Source organism: Tenrec ecaudatus, chromosome 15 (genome assembly GCF_050624435.1).
Source record: "Tenrec ecaudatus isolate mTenEca1 chromosome 15, mTenEca1.hap1, whole genome shotgun sequence".
NCBI lineage: Eukaryota > Metazoa > Chordata > Mammalia > Afrosoricida > Tenrecidae > Tenrec > Tenrec ecaudatus.
The window spans coordinates 56,117,815-56,131,202 of NC_134544.1; the positions used below are offsets into that span (position 1 = coordinate 56,117,815).

General features: G+C 41.0%; 1 protein-coding gene across 2 annotated transcripts in view; it reads left to right on the plus strand.

The window, feature by feature from the left end:
- Positions 1-4,831: 4,831 nt before the first annotated feature.
- Positions 4,832-13,388, plus strand: part of ROCK1 (Rho associated coiled-coil containing protein kinase 1) — a 145,852-nt gene continuing 137,295 nt past the window's right edge. Inside the window, exon 1 of one of the 2 annotated variants that reach the window (XM_075533091.1) lies at positions 4,832-5,823. In XM_075533091.1, the coding sequence (XP_075389206.1) occupies positions 5,731-5,823 (93 nt within the window). In that variant the 5' untranslated portion in view covers positions 4,832-5,730. The remainder of the gene's footprint in view (positions 5,824-13,388) is intronic. The other variant, XM_075533092.1, reaches the window with a different exon arrangement.

Here is a 13,388-nt window from a genome sequence, read left to right on the forward strand (position 1 = left end):
GGAAGAGAAGGGGCAGGGGAGGAGGAAAGGGAGAACTTGGGAACTGATAGCAATGATGACTATATAACCCTACTCGAGGGGATCGAATAATAGAATTGTAAGTGAATGGATACAATAGATGGGGTAAGATATGGTCTAATATATATATATATGTGAATATATATAAATAATAATATATAACAATAACAATAAGATTCCTGGGATGAGAAGGGTGAGGGAGGAAGGAAATGAAGGGGAGCTGATATCAAAGAGTTCAAGAAGAAAGAATATGTTTGAAAATGTTTGCAATTATAGTAATTGTACAATTATGCTTGATCCATTTAATTATGGAATGTTATGACATATGTAAGTGGTCCCAATAAAATGATTAAACTTATTTTATCTCATTTTATTTTTTGTATGTGGCTCAAAACCACCACCATTTTATTATTGTCTCTTGATTCTGTTGTGTGGACGGGTCGTGTTTGGTGGATCAGTTTCTCTCTATTCCATCTGGTGTCATTTGGATGACTAAGGTGGTTGGAGGCTGTTGGGAGACTTGATTTGGACCATAAATCTGTGCCTGCTGTTCTCCAGGTCTTCGGATTCCTCAGAGGGTTAGGCAGGCTTCTCTAGAAACAAAACCAGAACACTTATGACTAGATAGATAGATAGATAGATGATAGATAGATAGATAGATAGATAGATAGATTGATTGATTGATAGTTAAGATAGATAGGTTTATACAGCACAAAGGAATATAACAGCTAATTAGCCCAAACAGCAACACAGAGGGCTCAGTTCAACTCTTTTCCATGGAACAGTTAATATACTAGAAGTCCTTCAACTCATGAAGGCTGCTGGGTTCAAGGTCAAGGAAGCAGACAGCCGAGTCTTTCCTCAGGCAATGCAGGCAAAGCCTGCTTACAGGCAGCAAACAGCAGGGTGGGTCACCAACAGTCAGCAGCTCAGTTGCTTAGCAGAGTAGACCTGGATGAGACATTGAACTCAAGCAATGAAAGACAACAGAACGCACCAGCCTCAAGCTCACGCAATGTACACACCAGCAGCATGGTGAAGCAGGCATCGAAGGAACCTCAAGCTCTAGCAACATGATCCATGGGTTGGCCTATCCCACAGGTTGTGTAGCTCACAAGTTGAGGCAGAGAGCTAGTTAAAGCAGCTGCACTGGCCTGAACACCAGAAAGCAAGAGAGGGGGGAGGGCCATGCGGAGTAATTTATCTCCTTGCCCTCCAAACAAACTGACCTGATTAATCCCACATGTTCCTATTGGCCAGGTTGGCACAATAAACCTACCTATCCCACTCAGTTCTCTTGTATGTGACCTCTTCATGTGGTTGGTTAGCTTGGGTTTCCTCATACCATATGATCTCAGATGGGTCAAATAACAAAGTGGTAGTTGCCAGACGTTCTCAAAATTTAGGCCTCAAAACCAAGTATTTCAGTTGGTTCAAGCAGGTCCAAGAGCCCAGCTCAGATTCAGTGGGAATACCAGGACACATGGTTCATGGGGGAGAGAATCTTCAATGGTTAACCACTATATCTTCCTTAATGAAAGAAATTCCATAAACATTAAACACCAGGTCTTTCTTTAAAAGTGTGTCTGGGAGAGTGCCAGCTCATCTGTCAGTTAGTTATATGGTGGTGCAACGATGGGCTCAAGGATAACACCAGCTGCAGCGAGGATGAAGCAGGACCGACTGGGCAGGGTCTTGCTATGGGGTACATAGATAGGATCATTATGAGTTGGAGCTGGAATTGACATGATGATACCTAACAACAATCACGACTTGGGGGACTCAAACTTCTACAACAGTCTCTCTGTACCTCTGTTTCTCCATCTGTGGTGTGGGCATAATCATAGAAATGCTATTTAGAAGTTTAATGAGATGCTGTGTACATTGAAAAATAATGTACTTACCCATCCACTAGTTGCGGTTCAGTCGATAATGACTCATAGTGAGACACTATGTGTGTCAGAGTAGCACTGTGCTCCACAGGGTTTTTGAATGCCTTCTGAAAGTAGACAGCCAGGCTAGAACATGCGGATATAAATGTTTAGTTGATATTATATTTTTATATGGAAGCATATTTTGTCATTGCATTTAGGATCTTAGCATATATTATCAGAGTTAAAAGTTTTATTTCAATTCGAAGATAGAATTTTTAAGTTGGAAGGGAACTTTTGAAAGGAATAGTTTATGGTGGTTTCAGTGAACGTTTACAGAGCACTTTAGTTTCCCAAGCAACCATTGATACACATTTTGTTTTGTGACACAGTTGCATTTCTATCAAAGTAACACTTCCTCTCTATCTTCCCCATTTCCATTTGCTCATCTTTCCTGTCCTTCCTGCCTTCTGAACTTTGTTTTTAGGTAAATCCTGCCGTTTCAGTCTCATAAGCTTGACTGTTCTGAGAAGCACGTTCTTCATGGGTTTTGTTTACTTTTAAGGTTATTGCTTGGCTAAAAGATTCCCAGGGGTGGGTTCAGTTACAGGTACAGGTTTGAAGGATGTCTAAGAGCCATAGTCTGGTATATATGTGGTTGTTCCACGAGTCTCTATCAGACTAGTAAGCCTGGTCTTTAAAAAAAAAAGTATGATTTTGAATTTTATTAAACAAATTTCTCCAACTCTGTCCAGGACCCTCTTTGTGATGATAGCAATGGGAAGTGGTCGCTGGGCATCATCTGGTTCTTCTGATCTCAGGCTAATGAAGGTTGTGATTCGAATAGTCTAGTCGTCCTTTGGACTGTTTCCTTGAGTCTTTGATTTTCTTCAGTCTTCTTTGCTATCTTTCCCATTGCCAAGGGCAGTTTCAATTGTTGCAACTTAGATGGCTGCTCAAAAGCTTTTAAGATTCCAGGCATTACTAACCACACTGTGCACTAGATTATGCCAAATGGCCTACATATGCCCTAGGAAGGGAATTTTTTCAAGGGAATTTTTATGTCATTTTTTTCTGTTCTTTTACAAATAAGTACTTTAAAAAAAATTGATGTAGAATTCATTTTTTACGGTAAAAGACAATTGGTGGCATATTCTAATCATCCTACTACCTAGGAAAAATATATAGGCCTCAAATATTTCCAGTAGCTTTACCAGATTGGTTATCTGTCCCAGTTATATTCATTGATAACACTATTGTCTTAGCTACCTGCACTTTTGCATATGAGTCCAAATGGAAAGCATCGTAATGTTCATAGTTCTTTCAGAAACAACAAAATTCCTAAGCATACCTAAAAATGGTAATAAAAAAGGACAAACAGGGCTTAGGAAATTTATTTTAGGGAAACTGCCAGATTTATTTTCAGCCCTAGGCTTAAAAATAAATCTAATTCACATGACTGACTTAAAATACTGGAGCCAAGAAAAGTCACCGTAAAGGCATTTAATGAAATACCTGAAACTTGTCTCCTTGTCTTCTTTGCTATGATTTTTGTGATTATACAGTGGGTTTTATATCTAAATACTTCTTAGCTATCTAATAAAATAAAAACAGAAAGACATTTTTTCAAACAACCTAAGATTTTTCTAATCTCTCTGACTGAACACTTTAGGTTTATAGGCTGCTATATGACACGTTTTATATAGTACAATTGGTTCATTTGTAGCATATTCCAGTATGGGTAAAATAGCCATGCTTTCTATTTCTAGAGCCCCTTGATTTGACTTGTGAGTAAAAGTATGGATTAGAAATAAATTATGGCAGATTTCCTGCTTAAGGCGGAGAAGAACATTACTATTATCACCAGGTTGCATAACAAGTCCTTTACCTAGTCTTGTACCAGACAATGAAGCAACTAAATTGGAAGAAAATGCCCCTAGTTTTTATGTTCTACATTCACTCTGCTATCGAATTGATTCCTACAGATTGCGACCCTATACGACGGAGTCGAAGTATCCCTGTAGGTTTTAGAGACTGTAATTCTAAGTAGAAAACCTCCAGTTTCCCCCGCGAAGCAGCTGGTGGTTTCAAACTGTAGCCCGACATGTGAGCAGCACGCCAGCAGGGCTCGTGTTCTACATTAGTTTGGGGAAAATCGCAATGCTAAGTTTCATCGGATGTTTGTGAGTTGTAGGACAGCATGACACACCCAAGTGAGGACTAGCGTGGGGCTGTTAATAATGTGGGAAAATGAGCATGAACCGCTTAAAACTGACTTTTTTTCCTATAAAATTCTTTCCTTTCAAAAACATAAAAAAACAAATTTACTTTGAGCTTGATTTTTAATGACCATATCTTTAATTTAATTCCCTGACGCACACGCTGGGCTCGGAAGGGCTGAGTCCTGCATTGCTTTGTAATTTTCCCATTGAATCGCAGAGGAGTAAATGTTGTGGACTCCCGGAAGGCCGACGACGAAATACTATTGAAAAACAAACTCCACTGGTGCCTGCGACGAAAAGGCATCTGGCCTAGAAAAGAACTTATCTCTCTAATAACAAAAACAAGAACAGCAACCCCCTTTTTTGTGGGATTTCTCCAAATGGGCAGCGGCGCAGAGGAAGCCAAATCCAGGCAGCTACCAGAACTGCGACCCGGGACAGCGAAAGCCCCGCCCCCGCCCCCGCCTCCGCCACGGCTCCAGCGCAGAGCGCCGCCTCCCAGAGCCGGCCCGGGCGGGGGCGGGGCCGCCCGCCGCACCCTTTTGGCTCCGCCCCATTACGCGCCTCTCCCCGCCCGCGCACCCGCGCGCCCGCGCGGCCTAGCTCCCTCCCGCCCGCCGGGAGGGCCCGGCCGTGTACAGCCTCCAGCGTGCGCGCGCGCGCGCGCCCGGGACACTCGACTAGTTCCCCTTCGGAAACGTCCGCTCTCCGCATGCGCAGTTCGCGCGGCGGTCTCCGTTTGTTTGAACAGGAAGGCGGACATATTAGTCCCTCACTGCCCCCCTCGCCCCACCCCCCAGGCATTCGCCGCCGCGACTCGTTCTTTCCCCGGCCGAACTGCAGCCCCTCCCAAGAGCTCCCCCATCAGCAGCCGCCGGGACCCGATTCTCGTCTTCTTCCTCGCCTGCTCGCCAGCCCTTCCCGAGTCTCCATCGGGCACCGGCCTCGCCCTGCCCCGCCGGACACCGCGGCAGCCGCCTCAGCCACCACGGGACAAAACAGGAGAGTGAGACTGTCCCACGGGGACCACCCTTCGGCCGAGGCGGATCGGGACGTCGGCCCGGGCCCAGTGGAGCTGGGGATGCGGAGCTAGAGTGCTTGCCGCGCCTCAGAGCGGAGCGGGCCCGGCGGGTGGCCCCAGCGGCCGCGGCAGCTGGCACAGCTCCTCACCCGCCCTTCGCTTCTCCCTTTCCTCTTCTCCCTCCCCTGCTGCCCAGAGGGAGTCTCCACCCTGCTTCTCTTTCTCTCCGGTCTCCTAGTCTCCCCGGGACGGGGAACCCTCCATGGCGAAGGCTGCCGGGGCCCGCTAGACTGAAGCACCTCGCCGGGGCGACGCGGCTGGTGGCGACGGCGCTGTCGGCTGTCGCGAGGAGCTGCCGGGTGGGATGCGACTTTGGGCGTCCGAGCGGCTGTGGGTCGCCGTTGCCCCCGGCCCGGGATCTGCAGAGTGGAGATCCCCTCAGTGAGGGGAGGGAGGAGGGGGAACCGGGCGCACCTGGTGACCCTGAGGTTCCGGCTCCTCCGCCCGGCGGCTGCGAACCCACCGCGGAGGAAGTTGGTTGAAATTGCTTTCCGCTGCTGGTGCTGCTGGTACACGGTATTGTCACAGCAGCGGCAACATGTCGACTGGGGACAGTTTTGAGACTCGGTTTGAAAAAATCGACAACCTGCTGCGGGATCCCAAATCGGAAGTGAATTCGGATTGTCTGCTGGTGAGTGGCACTTGCTCTCTTGCTGGTTCGGGCTTCAGGTGCAATGGTCTTCTTGCTTTCAATCTAGCGAGCCGCACCGAAAGTTTCAGGTGTGCCTGGTCGCCCCGGAAAGCACCAGATTTCTGTTTTCCGACCGATCTCGGAGTACCACCCAGGTCGCGTGGCGTGGCTCAGTGTCGCCTTTGACTAGCTCCGTCTTCACTACTCCTCCAACTTTTTGCTGTGACTCAGCCCCTCGGTACACAAACGACACTTATAAACTGCTACTGCAGGGCTTATATCAAAAAGTGATCACGTCACTATGCATTGTATTGGAGAGCGGACGTAGTCATAGACTTTTTCGGATCGTTGTGACAGTTAACATAGGAGAGACGCTTTTCCATTTACAGCTCCTAAGGGTTGAGGTTTTAGACTTGGAAGTCACAATGGAGAATTGATATTGAGGAAGTGATTTTTGAGCCAAAATATCATAATGACGAGTCTGAAGGAACTCTGCTCAACTGTTAAGTGTAAAAGCCTAAAGTTACTGATCACAGGACATTACAGTTTTATGCTGTTGAGTACAAGGCCACACTTTACTGAACAACTAAAAGGTTTATTATAATTCTATTTTAGTCCAAACAAAAGCACACACTCTCTAAGATAATATCTTCAGGGGTCATGTATTTGGGTAGGATTTTACTGCACCTTCAGAGAATTTCTGTTCAAAATATACAATATTGCGATTCTGATTAAAGAAACAAGATAATGCTGTTCATGAAAATAAGCCATTTAAGAACTTCATCTTCAGTTGATTAAAATTAGCATGCATTTTAGTTACTCTAAGCTCAGTGCTTCTATATCTTTTGAAATGAGAAGCTTTCTTCCCTAAACTTCCTACATTAAGCATTCTTGGCTGAAATAAGAGTGCAGTAGGTTGTACATTGTTGATGTGCTTCATCTTGAGAAGCAAAAAGGAAGGCTGATGCCTACTATACAGTCTACAATATTTTCTTAAATGAAAGAAGTGGAAGGAATTGGAACACAACTTTGTAACAAGGGTTGTAAGAATTTTAAGTCCCTTTCTCAAAAAAAAAAAAAAGTGTATTTCTCCTCTATTTTCATGTATCATTGCTTATTCCACGAAGCAGCACCCAGTTACAGGGGTTAGTACTTTGGGTTTGTTTTTGTTTGCTTTGGATGTCTTCTAACCTCTTGCTAGAAACCTCAACAAATATTTTCTGAGGTGTGGAGGATACAAGGAAATAAAGTCATGGGTTCTTCCTCCTAAATTTATAATCTGTTTAGGAAAACAAAACCTAGTCCCACACGAATGTACCAGAACAAAACAAAACACTTGACAGATTGAGAAAATAAGTGACAAGTCCAAACAATTGGCATAGGTAATATGTGCACTTGGAACAAAAAATCACTGAATTGAAAGAGCAGGAGTTTGTTTTCTGATGAAGGCTGGATAGGATTGAAGAAAAGGAGGATAACATTAATAAAGAGGTGGAGATGTGACTGGCCATACCAGGATTTAGGAGAACAGAAGGCAATAAATTTGGAAGGATGTTATTGTGATTTGATTGTGTAGAATTTGATTACTAGAGTAGGGAGTTTGTTTTCTTAGGTATGTTACATCCATTATGTGTTTATGAACTAGACTGCCATGCTGTTTGAAGAAGGTGAACCAGGTGGTTGTGAACAGGATGAGTTAGTGTGGAAAAAGATGAGCTAGGGGAATTTTAATTTTTGTAACTGTTCAGAAATGATGGAAGTCCAAAATTAAGGCCTGAGCTTGGGGAAGGAAGAATTGATGGACCCAGATAAAGTTAGCAGGGCTTGGAGGAGGTGGGAGGCGGGGACAGGATTGGAGAACCAATGAGAGAGAGGAAATTGACCCCGTGATTCTAAGGAGTTTGAGCCTGGATTGTAAGGAGGATGATGAAAGGGGGCAAAAAGAAAAGATTGGATTGAAAATTGAGGAGAAAGAATAGGTGTATTGATAAATTTGATGCATTGTGTGTACATGTGTATTTGAGGAGATAGTGAACAGCCATGAAGAACTGAGCACATATTGTATAGACTCGGAGATATGAAAGCAAGCTTATAATTAAAGATGAAGTTTGAAAATAATTTGCCACAAAAGTGCAAGGTGAAAAGGATTTAGTTGGGGGACGAGCAACAGAAAAGTGGCGGAAGGGAGACAAGGTGATATAAGATATGAAAATAATCTAATATATCAAGGGTTCATGGGATGGGAAGGGTGCTGGAGGAAGGGAAAAATGAGCTGATATCAAGGGTTCAAGTGGAAAGAAAATGCTTTGAAAATGATAGCATCATATGTACAAATGTTCTTGGCACAATGTATGAATGTATGAATTGTAATAAGAGCTGTAAGAGACCCCATTAAAAGTATTTAATAAAAAACCAAATGAAAACAAAAAGGACTAAGTGATAAAGGGAGAAACTATAGAATAAACGGTGAAAGAGTTTCAAGGAGGAGGAAACCTGAAGGCCATTCTGAGTGAGGCCAGCCAGGTTACCACCGTCTTGTCACCGTGATTCTATTTAGCTCCACAATTGCTTATTTAATAGCTGTTATTTAAATTTTATTTCTGTACCAATCTGAACTTGAGTTTTAAAAATCTTTCTAGGTTTTTAAAAAAATAATACCTATCTTCAGTATTCTCTCAGTGCATTTTGTGCTTTACCTTGAGCACAAATTGAGCATTCATTCATTCTCTTCTACTGTTCAGAATAACCTGTCAGACATCTTCACCTTTTTCAGTCTGCTCTGATAGTCTCTGTATGGAATGTGTACATCCTTATTTATTGGAGGGACAATATCACTTTCACCTTGGTTGCCTTTCTCTCTGGTGGTTTGGCCTTGGTTCATTTATTTGACAGTTGTTGAGTACTTAGGTGACAAGTGCATTACTCTAGCTCTAGATATTTTATGGACTCTCAAAAAATAAGATACAGTTATTCTCACTTCCTTGACTAGAAGGAGCCCTAGTGGCACAGTGGGTTAAACTCTTGGTTGCTGATGGAAAGGTCCACAATTCAAAAATACCAGCAGCTCTGCAGCAAAAAGGTCAGGCAATTTGCTCCCTTAAAGATTTACAGTCTGGGGAAACCTGTGGAGCAGTTTTAGCTGTCCTGTAGGGCCACTATGAATTGGGTTATTCTTTCAGTGACAGTAGGTTTTGGTTTGGCCCTGTACTAAATCTACCCTTCAGAAATGGAAGTTCCCAATCCTTTTGGTTTCAGAACACTTTTCCCGCAATTGTCTTTTTAAACCACTTTACCCTAAAATGTATCTTTTGCTGTGGTACTAATGGTAAGTATTGTTAGTTACTGTGGAGTTGATTCTGACTCATGGCTACCCCATGCATGCACAGTAGAAGTGCTTTATAGAGTTTCAAAGTCTGGGACCTTTTGGAAGCAGATTGGCAGGCCTATCTTCAGAATCATATCTGGATGGGTTTGAACTGACAACCTTTTCTCTTTTAGTTGAGCACTTGACTGCACCATTCACATATCCCTATGATAAATGTTATCTCAAAACCGAACTCACTATCACTGAGTCAGTTCCAACTCATAGCAACCCCTAAGGCAGAGTAGAAGTGCCCCTGTGTGTTTCTAAGACTTACTTTATAGGAGTAGAAAGTTTCATGGATCCCATGGAGAGGCTGGTGGTTTGGAACTGTGGACCTGGCAGTTAGCAGCTCAGTGTGTCATCACTCTACCACTAGAGCTCTTAAATATTAGTAGTTATAAAATTATGCAGCTGGAAGAAACCTTGTTAAATGGGAAGTGGCTACCTAACCTTTTCTAATTTAAAGAAGCTTATATGTTAGTCTCTTTTTCTTAAACAAATGCAAAAATAGTCTCCAAATACTAAGATAATACTATATTTTCTTTTTTTACTTTTACCCAATCTATGGGTTCTCTTTTTAATTTTATTTACTATGATACTATTTTCCAGATAATTTTAATTACTCAATTTTTTTTGTAAATTAAAGTCTTTCTAGTTATTCATTTTAAAGTTTGTAAGATTATCAAGAACTATTTTCCTTTTTCCAGTTTTCTGACCTGAAAATTACTGTACCTGGGGCTTATAACAATTTCTCAATAGGTTTGGATGCCTCTGAAAATGGAATAATTAAGTAATTAAGTTTAAATTTTCCTGGGGAAATGCATATATTAATAAATTAAATAGGAAAAATACGTGGGTGGAAGGATTAGGGATGTATTTATCTTGAAGTTTGAAGTGCATTTAATGAAAACACAGCTATCTTGCCCGCAGCATGTTTTGTACACTGCCTCTCAGCCTGACAGTTCACCAGGAGCATGACCTTTCTTTCCAGGTTGCATCTAGCTGGTAGAGGTGTCACCATCATCCACTTTAGGGAGAGAAGAGAGTCGATGTTGGTTGAAAAATGTTTACTGCATTGTGCCATCATCCCCTTTGTACATCTTTGTCCCATTTACTATTAGTCAGGTTTTCAGTCAGGAAGGTAAATGTAAATGAGGTTTTTGGTATTTGTTTTTAAGATTTTCTTACATTATGTTCACTTTCCTGGGTTTCCTTTTCCCTCTTTTCATTGCTGACTTCTCTTTTTTGTTCATTTTCTGTTCTGTTGTTCTATTCGTAAATTTCAACTACTAATATCTATTCAAATCTGTATCTTTAGATTTTTATCTGACCTTAAATCCTAAATATATGGCTGCCTACTAAGCATTTCTACTTACATTATGATATAAATTGTTCATACTACAAGAAGAACTTTCTACCAAATATGAGTACCTAAACCTGTTTTGTCATTAGGACCACTATTACCCTGTCACTCAACCAGAAGACTTTTAATTGTGAATTTAACTTTGACCATCTTAAGTCATACATGCACCACTTTGCTCTTGGGTTATTACGGCAGATTTTTGTTTGTCATCCCAAATTTGTATGATACTGTATAATCCTGTATCCTCCCTGCTAGTTGAATTGATCACAGTTGGAGTTAGTTGTGTTACTGTTGATGGAATGATAGGATCGGAGGCTGGGAAATCTTTGGGATCTGAAGCTGTGTGCCTGCCAGTCTTCATAATTAAGAAAAAAAAAAGATGCTGCCAATATCAGCTGTATGTATATCTGGTTAGTTTGGACCAGACTATTTTGATGTTAACATGGTGCAAGTTTTTTTTTCTTTGAAAAATAAATTACTATTCTAATTTATTCAGCAAATCTCTGTGTTAGAGTCTAAAAGGCTAAATGCTGGGCTTTGCCATATGTTTGCTGGATGGTTTTAAGGGAATTATTTTAACCTCTTAAAGTTGGATGCATCTTCAGGCAAATGAAAGGATAATAATATTAGATAAATTGTTAAGATTAGTTAAAAGTATAGAAGTAAAGCAAGTATCACAGTATTTAGTGTTTAGTAATTTTCATAATTGGTAACTATTATATTCTTACTGGTGATGCAGAGCGTCAGTGAAAACAAGGAACCTCAAGGAGATAGATTGACATATTGGCAGCAACAATGGCTCATAAACACAGCATTGATTGTGAGGATGGCTCAGGAGCAGGTAGCATGAGGTTGCTATGAGTCAGAACTGACTTGACAACACCTAACAACAGTTATTGTTGTATGATAATATTCCTATTACATGATGAGTCGACATCAGCTTGATGGCAGTGAGTTTGAGTTTTATGGTTACACGATAGCCTCTGTGTTTGAGCTGGAAATTGATGCATGTTGTCTTTTCTAAGTGCACAGTAATTTATATGGTACCTCCAGCTGTGCCCATAAATTCCTTGTCTGCTTTTGCTTTATTGAAGTGTTTAAGCTTCAGATCCATTTGTGATGGAAGATGGAGTCATCTAGATGAGATGTAGTACAATGGGGAGGGATTTTTGGAGACTATTTATTCATTTAGCCCCAATGTATAAAATACATACTTTGTGCCAAGCGTTTAGACTGATGTGAGAGGCAATTGAGAGTTCTGTATATCTTGTGGAGATTCCGTTATCTTGCTCCCTTTTTGTGTATATCTTTTATACTTTCAGTATGTGTGTTGTGAATAGGCCCTCTTGCACTGCAAGGATCCTGTGGGTGTATAGAGAGGTGGCTCAGTAACAGCTGAGACATGAATCGGGCCATTCATTAATCCCTTGAGTCAGAAATGTTTTTAATCCAGAAGAAGGAACCACATATAAAATTTTATAATGAACAAAGAGTAAATTCTCAGTTGTAGATTAGACTGAATAATTTTACAATTTGGATTTATTTCATGGTTAGAAGTTTCAGTGTTGTGTATATCTGACTATAATAAATTTGAGAGTGGGGTGGAAAGGGGGAATCGATTACAGGGATCCATATATAACCTCCCTGGGGGACAGACAACAGAAAGGTGGGTGAAGGGAGTTGTCGGACAGTGTAAGATATGACAAAATAACAATTTATAAATTATCAAGGGTTCATGAGGGAGGGAGCCGGGAGCGGAGAAGGAGGGGGAAAATGAGGAGCTTATGCCAGGGGCTTAAGTGGAGAGCAAATGTTTTGAGAATGATGAGGGCAACAAATGTACAAATGTGCTTGACACAATTGATGTATGTATGGATTGTGATAAGAATTGTATGAGCCCCAATAAAATGATTAAAAAAGGAGTGGTAAGAGCCCCCAATAAAAGTATTTAATATAAAAAAGGAAAAGAAAATAAGATGAAAAATAAATAAATTTGAGAAGAACCCACATATCAGGAAATATTACATAGATGAATTTCAGTTCCTGAAGATAGTCCAAAAATCTCACTTGCCCATCTTCATCCTTACTAAATAAGGAGTACATCCATATAAGTGTAGATCATTATGATCGATACCATGCCTCTCTCTCTCTGTATAAGTTGAACAAATAATACTGTATTTCACTGTGGACAGTATTTAAGAAATATATATGCTACTAGCATGATGTATGAAAAGAACACTGGACTAGAAATTCAGAGGATTGGTATATATAGACTTGTTTTGCTTGCTGTGTGACCAAGTAAGAAAACATTTTTCCTTATCTTGGCTTCATTTCCCCCACTTAATAGAATCAAGTGATTTGGACCAGATAATTGATGATGGTCTTTGCATTTCTAAACATTCCGAGTCTTTATTATACGTCAATAAAACACTAAAAATTTTTTTTAATTAACAAAGTTAAATGGTGCTGGGGCAGAAATGTCAGATTAAGAGCTATTTTTAGTAAATGCTGTTTTAGAAATAGTTCTATATTGTTTGGGAAGGTCATCCTAAACTAATTTTTAGTTGTTCTATCTGGCACTTATTCTAAATTGTTGATTATTTTCATAACTGCAGGGATTTGTACTTTTGAACAATGACAAAAAGCACTTGTTAAGATACTGATCCATCCCTCTGCTATTGAGTTCTTTTTGATTCATAGTGATTTTATTGGTGAGAGTGTAACTGCTGCATAGAGCTTCTGAAAATGTAAATTTCTGTAGGCTCCGACTGCGTATTTTTTTCTCCCGTGGAATGGCTTGTGAATTTGAATCGCTGATCTTATAGTTAGCAGCCCAAT